This window comes from Glycine max, chromosome 18, assembly GCF_000004515.6.
Source record: "Glycine max cultivar Williams 82 chromosome 18, Glycine_max_v4.0, whole genome shotgun sequence".
NCBI lineage: Eukaryota > Viridiplantae > Streptophyta > Magnoliopsida > Fabales > Fabaceae > Glycine > Glycine max.
In genome coordinates, this window is record NC_038254.2 from 44,166,330 (window position 1) to 44,179,897 (window position 13,568).

General features: G+C 35.5%; 2 protein-coding genes across 2 annotated transcripts; both read left to right on the plus strand.

Annotated features, from left to right (window-relative positions):
* The first annotated feature begins 989 nt into the window (after window positions 1-989).
* LOC100775781 (oxysterol-binding protein-related protein 3B-like) lies at window positions 990-5,496 on the plus strand. The gene is made up of 10 exons (NM_001399626.1): window positions 990-1,383; window positions 1,839-1,932; window positions 2,432-2,548; window positions 2,657-2,729; window positions 2,831-2,949; window positions 3,168-3,289; window positions 3,616-3,792; window positions 3,941-4,085; window positions 4,672-4,850; window positions 4,954-5,496. Exons 1-10 carry the CDS (start codon window positions 1,265-1,267, stop codon window positions 5,195-5,197), a joined length of 1,389 nt encoding a protein of 462 aa, NP_001386555.1. The 5' UTR covers window positions 990-1,264; the 3' UTR covers window positions 5,198-5,496.
* Window positions 5,497-9,024: 3,528 nt separating this feature from the next.
* On the plus strand, window positions 9,025-10,432 carry LOC106797077 (uncharacterized). Its single transcript, XM_014770784.3, has 2 exons — window positions 9,025-9,592; window positions 9,674-10,432. The coding sequence occupies exons 1-2, from the start codon at window positions 9,182-9,184 to the stop codon at window positions 10,355-10,357; spliced, it is 1,095 nt and encodes a 364-aa protein (XP_014626270.2). The 5' UTR covers window positions 9,025-9,181; the 3' UTR covers window positions 10,358-10,432.
* Window positions 10,433-13,568: the final 3,136 nt, after the last annotated feature.

A 13,568-nucleotide genomic window follows, 5' to 3' on the forward strand; every position in this document is an offset into this window, starting at 1 on the left:
CAATGGGTCATGAGCAAACCATATGAGTGAACTTGAAATCACATTTTAACTCAAAACCTTAATGCTCTAGTACCTTGCACCGTCGCAACACTTGCGAGATTTGCTGTCTGACCTCAGACGCCAGGAAAACTTTTGATAAGTCACCAAGTCAAACTATTGACTTTGATATCAATTGTTGGGAAATCCAAAGGGGTAAACACTTGAGAGATTTTCACCAATGGACCATGAGCAAATCATATGAGTGAACTTGACACCACACTTTAACCCAAAATCTTAAGGTTCAGGTCTGTGCGTCTTATCCTCACTTATATAGTTCTTAACCTTCCGATTTGAATCTAATGTGGAACTCTACCTCACACTTGTACTTCAATAAACATTTTTTTGTCATTGTAAAATTATTTTTTTGTTTTTAGTCATTGCAAATTAATATGTTTTGTTATCAGCCTTTAAAATACTTTAGATAACACTTTGAACTGTGAAAAAATGACACCTAAAAGATTATAAAGACGAAAAATAAAATAAATATAACTTGTAACAAATAAAAATAAAAAAATAATTTTATAAAGACTAAAAATAAAAAAAAATCACTAAATTATAAGCACTAATACTCTCACCATAATTCTTAATATACTCATATTATAATTTTTCAAATTTTTTAATAAATATTTTTAACACACTCAACTGGATGATCCTTATTATTATTCCTTATTTATCACTCATATTATATGTACTTTGATTAAAAAATATATACATTTTTTTTAAAAGAAAAAAGCACTTGGTATGTATGTACGGAGACGACATGATGACACAAACAAAGTTGCCGGGCACGATTGCAATCCCAAAACAGCATTACATGTTCCTCGTAAAGCCGCCAATTTGGATTTTCTGAACATAAAACACAATTCAACTTCTCACCCCACGCGCCCTATTGGCGCGTGCAGAACAAACCCTCTTTGATTTGTCTTGTGTCATCACCTCTACGAAGAAATATCAACCCACTTTCCAATTTCCATTCAGTCTCGTTGGACTTTTCAAATTCGAGAACCGCCAACCAAAATCCCTGCTTTCTTCGCTGTTCTCTATATATTATTTTTACTTTTGTAGATTCATTATTCATTCATTCATTTTAAGAAAATAATAAACCCATATTTAAGTGAAGTATACCTATTTGATTTGCCTCATTAGATCGGGTTGGCTACGAATTTTTTTCGAAACCCTTCTCTTTTCTCAATTGGGTTTCCATCTTTGATTGGATTTCATTGCCATGGCTCCAAAGGATCCCAAGCAAGTTGCTGCTGCTTCTGGTGGTGGGGGTGGCTTTTTTGCTTCTATTGCTTCCAGTTTGTCCAATTTTGGCAGTGCCATGTCCAAATCCGTTAATGGGTATGAATCCTTTGGAGTTGAATTTTGAAAGTTGTTAAATTTATCATTTTTGATGTTTTTCTCTAGGGGTGTCCCAAGATCATCGATTTTCCCCTTTTATCAAAATTTTTAACACTGCTAGATGATGCTTCCTTTGGAAATTCATCTTTCTCAATTGGTTTTGTTTGTTTATTGATTGGATTTATTATGATATATGGTCTTCACTGTTGTGTGTGTTAGCTTGTGGCTGTTTCACACTTATTGATGCATGGTTTAATTTATGAGATTCTTGATTATTTTAATGTATTCTGATCATGTTCAGAATTGTGGTTTCGTATTCATTTTTCAGTTTCAGCATCACTTGAAACATGGCTTGTAATTGATTGATTTATTTCTTGAAGCTTGTGTTACTCTCATTCAGTTTCATGAGCTGGTAAGGTTTATTTTTGTTGACCATTTCTGATGTTGTTACTCAGTTTGGTGGGCTACGAGGGGCTGGAGGTTATTAATCCAGAAGGAGGAACTGAAGATGCTGAAGAGGAAGCAAAAAAGGGACGATGGAAACAAGAGGTATACCACCTATCACTATCTTTGTAATGTATTAGCAAGTTGCAGTGAAGAAAAACTAAAGGTCACAACTCACAAGGCTTGCACTCATGACTGTCTGAACAAAATATGATGATTGATAGGGGATGAAAGAATCATCTAAGTCAAAGAAAGTTTATCATGCGTGGCAGTTATTCCTCTATACTGATTGAAACAATCTAGATTCATAGATAAGAATTGTCGCTTGTTATTTTTGTTAAAAGGGATGGGAATGTGCTTATTGAACCTTGATGTTTTCCACTTTAGTCAATCTTATGGTCTGGTTGGCATGTTGGGGCAAGCTTCTTGCTAAGTCATGCTATGGTCTACAGATAATATGCAATGTAAACCAATGGTTTCTTTAATTATCGGTATAAAAGTTTATTTTTATTTTATCTCATGGTGAACTTTGGAGAATTTCTTTTCCTCCATATTTATAATGTATCAATTCTGCATGTTTATTTCCTTTACTTACACTTAATAGGAGCGAGATGGTTACTGGAAAATGATGCAAAAGTATGTTGGCTCTGATATCACATCAATGGTGACACTTCCGGTTATCATTTTTGAGCCAATGACAATACTTCAGAAAATGGCTGAGGTCTGTTTTATATACTTTGCTGCATTTGTTTTTGCTATTACATTAACACAAACTATTTAGCAAATTCTCTGTCAGTACAATCTCATTGGTCATAATACATTTTCACAGCTTATGGAGTACTCTTACCTGTTAGATATGGCAGATAAGACTGAGGATCCATACATGAGACTAGTATATGCTTGTAAGCATTACTTTCACATTTTTGTTCTCTCTCCCTCGTCTCCGTCTCTGTCATTTGTGCATACATTGCATGGAATTTGATCTTACAGATTATTTTTGCAGCATCATTCTTTATATCCATCTACTATGCCTATCAACGAACATGGAAGCCATTCAATCCAATTCTTGGTGAGACTTATGAAATGGTTAACCATGGTGGCATTACATTTATATCAGAGCAGGTGAGTTACGTTTAAGGTGCTGTTTATTTTTAACAAAATCAAGAAAATTCCCATGTTTCTTATGCCTTTTTTATTTTTTTTGGGGGGGTGGGAGGGTGCTTGGCCTCTCTTGATATCCATATTATAATGGAAGTATTCATAATTCTCACTGTTATTTACTTATTCAACGATGCTCCTATATTATGTATGATTCTGACTTGTGATTCAAATCTCTATAGGTCAGCCATCACCCTCCAATGAGTGCTGGGCATGCTGAAACTGAACATTTCACTTATGATATAACATCAAAATTGAAAACCAAATTTCTTGGCAACTCAGCTGATTTATATCCTGTTGGAAGGTAATACTTGCCTACCTTTTTCCACGACACTTCATTTTTACTGAGATTTGTGGAACTCAATGTTTTTACACTCCCATTCGGTCCTCTTTTGTTATCTTAGTCTGGGTATTGTTTATGGCTTTCCCTTGTAATTAAATAGAAGTAAAATACACATAGGTGACATGAACTGTAAACTGTGTATCTTATGCTTAAGAATGTTCCATATGCTTTTACCTCAATTTAGTTTGTAGTTCTTTTTGTGTGATGGATGTCTACAAAGTTCATTAGTAAACATTTTACCTTTTTTAAGTTGTATTCATTTGTAACATACTGTTACTTGGATGCAGAACGCGTGTTACTCTCAAAAGAGATGGTGTGGTCCTTGATTTGGTGCCTCCTCCTACAAAAGTTAGCAACTTGATTTTTGGACGAACTTGGATTGATTCATCAGGAGAGATGATCCTGACAAATCTGACTACAGGGGACAAAGTGGTGCTGTATTTTCAACCATGCGGCTGGTTTGGGTATGACTACTTTCTCTTGCCATCAAATGTTCACTCGTAACCTACTATTTCTTGCTCAGTATGTGGAGTTGTGCACTTTTAATTTAATAATTTATTCAGTGCTGCTGTTATATATCTTATCAACTTAAAAAGATTTTTGCATTTGCAGAGCTGGTAGATATGAAGTGGATGGATTTGTGTATAATTCTGCTGACGAGCCTAAGATACTGATGACTGGAAAATGGAACGAGGCAATGAATTATCAACTTTGTGACTCAGAGGGAGAACCACTTCCAGGCACAGAGCTGAAAGAGGTTTGTAATTCAACTTTCGTCACTGTTACACCAGATTTTATTGATTACTATTATAAATATGATATATTATGAGTTAGTAGCATGCCAATTTATTCTATATATTATGTCATTTTAACTCTTCCTGAAATTTTAGTAGAGATTAGTGACTTATCCAAAACTGCGTGTAAGCATATCTAAGATTTATACTTTTAAAAGTTTTGTACATATCTATTGGTTTTATACATGATTTGAATTATTTTGGTTTGGTTTGGTTCACATGGTTGTACTGCATCAACTGCAATAATTCTGACAATAGTCAGCTCTAACTTCATACAATTGAATGCTTAGTTGTGGAAATTAGTAAATGAACTATAAAAAGTGTGTTTAGGGAGCATTTAACCTTTGCTTTTTCTAGGTGTGGTCTAATACCGGCCATCACTTGAGTCCTCAACTTCTTATGCTTCACTGCACATAAAATAGTATGATTTTCAGGATAGATGGCAGCATTTAGTGTCACTCTATGATTTCTGCTTGGTTGGGTTGTCATCACCTTTTGTTCCATCAATTTGAATTATTTTTTTGAAGTAACCATTCCCATTCTGCACAGATTTGGAGAGTTGCTGATGCCCCCAAGAAGGACAAATTCCAGTACACGCATTTTGCACACAAGATTAACAGCTTTGACACTGCTCCCAAGAAGTTGTTGGCATCTGATTCTCGTCTACGTCCCGATAGAATGGCCCTTGAGAAGGGTGACCTATCCACATCTGGTTATGAGAAGAGCAGGTAAGAAATGATGAAAAAAGGTTTTAAGTTTGTTAATATTTCTCTATGAGCATCACCTAAGAGATCTTAACTCTTACCATATGTGCTTAAACTTGTTATTCAGTTTGGAGGAGAGGCAAAGAACTGAGAAGAGAAACCGAGAGGCCAAGGGCCATAAGTTCACTCCTAGATGGTTTGATTTAACTGATGAAGTAACTCCGACCCCTTGGGGTGACTTGGAAGTTTACCAATACAATGGTAAATATACCGAACATCGCGCTGCTGTTGATAGTTCTGAGTGCATAGAGGTGCCTGACAGCAGAACAGAATTCAACCCTTGGCAATATGATAATTTGGATGCTGAATAATAAGCATCCTTGTAGAATTCTTTCTATTCTTTGAACTATCATTTTGTTATTAAGTTTGCCATGTATCTTGATTGGAATGCTTGAAATTTGGTTTTGTTTTTGGGTTGTTTATAATTGTAGTTATTGTAGTATTTGATTAATTAATAGTAGCTATGTTAGTTCATCAGTCCACTTTGCTTGGATAAATGTCAGTAGAGAAAGTAAAGTTATATTCCTTTATCCTTGGGACCTTTCTTGCTCCCTTAAGTATGTAGAAGTATTGCATAGTTACTCCCTTTGTTCTTTTGACGAGACAGCTCTATTGTTGTTGCATAATGTTGCTTCAAGTTCATTACTTCTGTTAAATTATCATAAGAAATTTTATATTTTTTTGTGACAAATGAAAAAAGACGACAAAAAGAAAACTAGGGCCACACCAAGAGTCAGGAAAAAGCAAAGGGATTTTCTTCCTACACTGCGTAAAATTCTTGTGCACCCAACAAGATTTTAAAACAAGTCTCCTCCCTACACCCAACCTATCTTGTGTCTGTGCCTGCTGTTTCAATCTTCGTTGTCCCTTCCTTTGCGTCGCACCGCCAGTCCCTTTCATTCATCCCTCTCTTTGCGTTGCACTGTCAGTCCCTGCCATTCATCCCTCCCTTTGTGTTGTGTTGTCCCTTTGCGTTGCACTGTCTTCATCCCTCCCTTTGCGTTGCACTGTCAGTCCCTGTCTCCCGTCGTCACCGTGAGCCCCCTTGTGAGTTTATTTTGTCTGTGTTGATAGAAAATGAAAAGATATAACATCCTTTCAGATTGGTAATTCGTAGCATCCTTACGGTTTGAGAATCCATAGCATTCATACGGCAAATTTCCTGCATGGGGTTACTTTTAGAAACATTTTCCCGAAATGGGTCTGTTTCTAAAGTAATCCCTGCATGGTGCTCTTTTTTACGTAGAGACCATGCAAATCGCAGGAGGGAATGGCGATTTCGTCGTCGACGCGACAGCTGGCACCGGTGTCGCCATCTTCAATGGCGTGTTGCAGGAAGCTTGGACTCGCCAGTTTGACTGGCGAGTTGAGGGGTTTGCAGTTCCTAGGTGCAGGCTATTTCCAACGCTGCAGTCTGCAACCTGCAATGGGCAGTTCCTAGGTGCAGGGTGTCGCCAGCTCCAATGGCGTTTTGGTTGGACAAAATCGCCAGCACGATCAGCGATTTGCCTTGCTTGGGGTTTTTAAATCCCCCCTCCCCCGTAGGCCATTCACGCCTGAAAAAGATAGAGAAGAGAGAAGCTTGGTGGTGGGCTTGCTGGTGCTGTGAAGAAGGATTGTTGCTGTTGTGCTGTTTGTGTTTGAAAAAAAATTTTCAATTCTAATTTTTCAGTGAGTTTATTTAATTATTTTTTTATTTTATTTGTATGCTGATGATAATTATAGTTTTATTAATATGTGTTATTAGTATTTTTATCTTAAGTTAGTTTTAGTTAGAATTTATAATTATAATTTTATTAATATGTGTTATTAGTTTTTTATGTTAAGTTAGTTTTAGTTAGAAAGGATAACTTTAGTTTAATTTGATAATTTAATATGTGTTATTAGTTTTTTTTATCATAAGTTAGTTTTAGTTAGAATTGATAATTATAATTTTATGAATATGTGTTATTATTTTTTTTTATGTTAAATTAGTTATAGTTAGATATGATAAATTTAATTTAATATGTGTTATTTGTTTTTTTTTATCTTAAGTTAGTTTTAGTTAGAATTTATAATTAGAATTTTATGAATATGTGTTATTAGGTTTTTTATCTTAAGTTAGTTTTAGTTAGAAATGATAAATTTAATTTAATTTGATAATTTAATATATGTTATTAGCTTTTTTATCTTAAGTTAGTTTTAGTTAGAATTTATAATTATAATTTTATTAATATGTGTTATTAGTTTTTTTATGTTAAGTTAGTTTTAGTTAGAAATGATAACTTTAATTTAATTTGATAATTTAATATGTGTTATTAGTTTTTTTTATCTTAAGTTAGTTTTAGTTAGAATTTATAATTAGAATTTTATGAATATGTGTTATTAGCTTTTTTATGTTAAGTTGGTTTTAGTTAGAAATGATAAATTTAATTTAATTTGATAATTTAATATGTGTTATTAGTTTTTATTATCTTAAGTTAGTTTTAGTTAGAATTTATAATTTTAATTTTATGAATATGTGTTATTAGTTTTTTTTATGTTAAATTAGTTATAGTTAGATATGATAAATTTAATTTAATATGTGTTATTTGTTTTTTTTATCTTAAGTTAGTTTCACTTAGAATTTATAATTATAATTTTATGAACATGTGTTATTAGCTTTTTTATCTTAAGTTAGTTTTAGTTAGAAATGATAAATTTAATTTAATTTGATAATTTAATATGTGTTATTAGTTTTTATTACCTTAAGTTAGTTTTAGTTAGAATTTATAATTATAATTTTATGAATATGTGTTATTAGTTTTTTTTTATCTTAAATTAGCTTTAGTTAGAAATGATAAATTTAACTTAACTTGATAATTTCATATGTGTTATCAGTTTTTTTTATCTTAAGTTAGTTTTAGTTAGAATTTATAATTTTAATTTTATGAATATGTGTTATTAGTTTTTTTTTATGTTAAGTTAGTTTTAGTTAGAAATGATAAATTTAATTTAATTTGATAATTTAATATGTGTTATTAGGTTTTTTTTTTATCTTAAGTTAGTTTTAGTTAGAATTGATAATTATAATTTTATGAATATGTGTTATTAGTTTTTTTATCTTAAGTTAGTTTTAGTTAGAATTGATAATTATAATATTTGTTATTTATTTGAAATTTGGAGACTATGTGTAATTTTTATTATTAATTTTACTGTATTATATTTTATTGTGTAGGATCAATGGCATCTTCGTCATCATGCGCATCAAGTATACAAACGAGGTCTGGTCCAATTGAGGGTGACGTTTTGTGGATGCAACCCAAGCATGTTTCAGAACATGTTTGGAATGGAGAAGCAGACAGAAAACTACACATCAGACGAGCAGTGCCGACGTATCAAGGTGAAGAACAAATACCAGAGGAAATTGTTCCTCTGCTTCGGCAATGTGGGTTTTATTGGATAATTAAGATGGGATACCTAAAGATAAATGCAGCCTTAATTAGTGCGTTCATTGAAAGATGGAGGCCTGAAACCCACACGTTTCACCTGAGATGCGGAGAGGCTACCATTACTCTCCAAGATGTGTCAGTCTTATTAGGTCTTCGTACTGACGGGACACCACTAATTGGTTCAACAAATCTTGATTGGACCGACTTATGTGAAGAATTATTAGGAGTCCGACCACAGGAAGGCGAACTTGAAGGCAGTGTCGTCAAATTAAATTGGCTGGCTCACCATTTTTCTCACATAAATATTGATGAGGGTAACGTTGAACAATTACAAAGGTTTACCCGTGCGTGGATCCTTCGATTCATAGGAGGTGTCCTCTTTGTTAACAAAAGTAGTAGCAAAGTTTCCTTAAGGTACCTACAATTTTTACGTGACTTCGAACAGTGCAGCACGTATGCGTGGGGACCTGCCGTGCTTGCGTATTTATATAGAGAGATGTGCAGCGCCACCGATTACAAAGTTAAATCAATCGGAGGTATGTGCATCTTAATCCAAATGTGGGCATGGGAACGATGTACAACTTTAGCTCCAAAGAGGACGCCTCCCATCATAGAAAATAAACCACTCGGACACAGGTTTGTCATTTAAAAAATTAGATTTGAATTAAAAATATTTAATGATGGAACGTGTTGACAATGATGATTTCATTTTTATTGTAGGTGGCTGCGACGTGGAAATCAGCATATTGGCAATGATGATCTTAGAGTTTTCCGTCGCAAATTGGATCTGATGAAACGACATGAGGTAAGAACATCGTAATGTAATGGTTAAATGAAATTTTAATATGTAGCCACTTGACTGAAAAATGACAAGTGTGTTGTTATATGCAGTTTGTCTGGGAGCCATACACAGCAACTGTGATGGCAGCGTTGCCTCCAATTTGTGTGGTTGGAAGTGTAGCCTGGTTTGCGGTGGTGCCACTGATTTGTTTCCATATTGTTGAGTGGCACCAACCCGATAGAGTTTTACGACAATTTGGATTGCAACAACCCATTCCCGGGTGTCCTTCGCAACCGCAGAATCTCCATGGCATAACGCTCAAAGGAAAACAAGATGAGAATTGGTTCCACCTGTTGGCCCCAATCATTGATCAGTGGAACAATCAAGCAGAGTTTAGGGTCGACGTTTATCCTCGACAGGAGGGCCTACTGGGTTATAACTCAGACTACATGGTGTGGTATAGGCGTAAAACAAAGATGTTTGTCGACCCAAACAATGCAAACACATCTGCATTGGTATTTATCTGTTTTTCAATGTTTAACTTTTAATTAATTTCTTAAGCATGACCAATAATTTGTTGAGTCTACTAATTGCAGGGTGAAGTTGTGGAGACTTTACAATATATGGTGTCACCACAAGGGAGGAACACGTGGACGGTTGATGATCTCGTGCCTTACGTCGATAAGTTAGCGATTATATCTGAAGAGCAAGAGAGAATCACTGAGCCAGTGTCACATGGTCCAGCATCAGAGCGTGAATTCCCAGCCCCAAAGTTTCACATTCTTCAGTCAAGTGTTGAAACTCGGGGCATAGGCAGACGAATGGAGCCTGTTGAAGCCGAACAATATTCCCAACAAATGATGGAGCGTGGTCATGGAATGTATTACACGCCAGCAACATTTTCCGAATATCCTTCACAGATGTATCAGTATCCTTTTGCAGGTCATCATACTGATACTTCTGAGACCTCACATTCGTTCGGTGGTGTTGTGGAAACACAACCTCATTTTTCATGGCCCACTATGACTCCTTCACAGCAGCACGATGCCCCCATGGCAACACCTAACGCCCCATTTGCTTCGCAATGGAATGTACCCGGAGCAATACCTGATATGGGCAACTTATTAGGTGTTGATTTGCGTCAGGAGTTTTCTGCAGAGGCTGAGCAAGTAGAAGCGGGGAGACAACGCGGCGGCAGAAGAAATCCTGATCGTCAAGCGCGAAGATGGGATCGACCATGTGGCACATCCTCACGACATCACGGACACCATAATGACTGATTTTGATGTATCTTTGTAATTTTGTTGTTGTTTGTAAGACATTTGATTTTGACAATTAATCTATCGCATTTGATTTATTATGCCTTACTAATATATAGAGTTTATGTGGCGCATCAAACTATAATAATAAACTAAGTTTACAAATAAAACTAAAGTACACAAATGAAATAATAAACTAAGTTTACAAATAATAAACTATAATAAGTTTACAAATAAATTTTATGTGGCGCATCAAACTATAATAATAAACTAAGTTTACAAATAATAAAACTAAATTTACGTTATGGTTAGGTTTTATGGATTATGGTTAGTTTTTAGGGTTATGGTTGATGGATTAGGGTTAGGGTGTAGGGTTTATGGGTAGGTTTAAGAGATTAGGGTTAGGTGTTATGGTTTAGGGTTGATGGATATGTTTTAATGTTGGGGTTTATGGATTATGGTAAAGGTTTAGGTTTATGGATTAGGTTTTCGAGTTAGGGCAAGGGGTTAGGGTTAGGTTTTATGCATTAGGGTTAGGTTTTGGGGCCAAGGTTATAGGATTAGTGTTTAGGGGATAGGGTTGGGTTGCTTGGGTTTGGGGTAGGGTTAGGGTTAGAGTTAGGGGTTTAAGGGTTAAGGGTTGGATTAGGGGTTAGGGTTAGAGGTCAGGGGTTATGGTTAGAGTTAGGAGTTTAAGGGTTAAGGGTTGGATTAGGGGTTATGGTTAGAGGTTAGGGGTTTAAGGGATAGGGTTGGGTGGCTTGGGTTTGGGTTATGGTTAGGGTTAGAGGTTAGGGGTTTAAGGGATTAAGGGTTGGATTAGGGTTTAGGGGTTTAAGGGTTAATGGTTGGATTAGGGTTTAGGGGTTTAAGGGTTAATAGGGGTTAGGGTTAGGGGTTAGTGGGTTAAGGGATTAGGGGTTAGGGTTAGAGTTAGGGGTTTAAGGGATTAGGGGTTGGATTAGGGGTTAGGGTTAGAGGTTAGGGGGTTAAGGGATTAGGGGTTAGGGTTAGAGGTTATGGTGTTGATGCTTTAATGAATTTTTTTTTCGAAAAGTTTTTAACTCTCAAATAAGCTAAATGTCGTTGTAATTAGCAACACAAACACCTTCCTTAATTCTCTCACTAGCTAAAAAGACTTATTTGAAGAAGAAAGAAAGACATGGCAGAGTCATCCCTAACCAACCAGCAGAAGAAGTTTTGGTGGGACCACCACCACTGCTATGCCACAGAGCTAAGACCACCATTCCATTATGGTGCACACTAGGCTCCTACACACGTTAGGCTCACCCTATGGTACTGCTATCTATGCTGCTGCTGAAGCAGTACGAAAATTATCAAGGTGTGTATATGCTATTCCCTCACATGTCAGTTTTAATAGTTTTAACTTCATTTGTGACAATCAGTACTGATATGTGTGTGATAGAAAGAACCTTTCATATATGCAAAACAACCAGGGCAAAAACGCAGATAGCAGCTGGATTTTCTTGTTGTTTTGATTTTTAATAGAGCGGAATATGCTAGGGCTGAACACAAAAGGCTGTGAAGTTAACATAATTTGTTAATCAAAGCAAGGGAAACGGTTGAATTTTATCAATAACCCCATTGGAGTTTGAGTTTATTCCCTTGCTTTTGAGTTGGCACTGGCACAAGTCCACTTGCTATTGTACTTTTCATTGCATGAGAAAAAATATGAATCCAAGAAAGAAAGAAAGAAAAATTAAAGCAGGAAGAACACGGAGGTCGCCACTATCATCCACGTCTGTGGCAATTGGTGAAGTAGTCTGAGTGAGTATTTTACACTTGGGAAACAAAATAATCCACAAATAATAATACTTCCTATTTCCTCTGGCTTTATTTTGTGCCCAAGACTTGCACGTACATATTTAGTAGAGGTCTAATTTGGTATTAGTGCTAAATATAGAGCTCTCCCACGTGATACTACCATTTTGCATCTACAAATTAATGCTTGCGATTTTATTTTTCTCTAAGGTAAATTTTGTGAAGAAAAAAGTTCATTACCTGAAATGAATTAGACCTTGTACAACAAACACCAGGAGGCAGCATCTCTTGTCAGAACCCAAAGCAAACATACTTTTCTACTGCTCTATATACATTTATGTCAAATTTAAATATGGAAGAATGTTTAAATTGTATTTATTTCTTATTGTACAATTTAAGTATATTAGTTCAAATATTTATAATTTATATTTTAATAAAAAATTTAAACATGACCAATCCTGCACTAGAGAGAAATCATTCATATAAGGGATTAGGGGTTACGGGTTAGAGGTTAGGGTTAGAGTTAGTGGTTTAAGGGATTAGGGGTTGGATTAGGGGTTAGGGTTAGAGGTTAGGGGGTTAAGGGATTAGGGGTTAGGGTTAGGGGTTATGGTGTTGATGCTTTAATGAATTTTTTTTTCGAAAAGTTTTTAACTCTCAAATAAGCTAAATGTCGTTGTAATTAGCAACACAAACACCTTCCTTAATTCTCTCACTAGCTAAAAAGACTTATTTGAAGAAGAAAGAAAGACATGGCAGAGTCATCCCTAACCAACCAGCAGAAGAAGTTTTGGTGGGACCACCACCACTGCTATGCCACAGAGCTAAGACCACCATTCCATTATGGTGCACACTAGGCTCCTACACACGTTAGGCTCACCCTATGGTACTGCTATCTATGCTGCTGCTGAAGCAGTACGAAAATTATCAAGGTGTGTATATGCTATTCCCTCACATGTCAGTTTTAATAGTTTTAACTTCATTTGTGACAATCAGTACTGATATGTGTGTGATAGAAAGAACCTTTCATATATGCAAAACAACCAGGGCAAAAACGCAGATAGCAGCTGGATTTTCTTGTTGTTTTGATTTTTAATAGAGCGGAATATGCTAGGGCTGAACACAAAAGGCTGTGAAGTTAACATAATTTGTTAATCAAAGCAAGGGAAACGGTTGAATTTTATCAATAACCCCATTGGAGTTTGAGTTTATTCCCTTGCTTTTGAGTTGGCACTGGCACAAGTCCACTTGCTATTGTACTTTTCATTGCATGAGAAAAAATATGAATCCAAGAAAGAAAGAAAGAAAAATTAAAGCAGGAAGAACACGGAGGTCGCCACTATCATCCACGTCTGTGGCAATTGGTGAAGTAGTCTGAGTGAGTATTTTACACTTGGGAAACAAAATAATCCACAAATAATAATACTTCCTATTTCCTCTGGCTTTATTT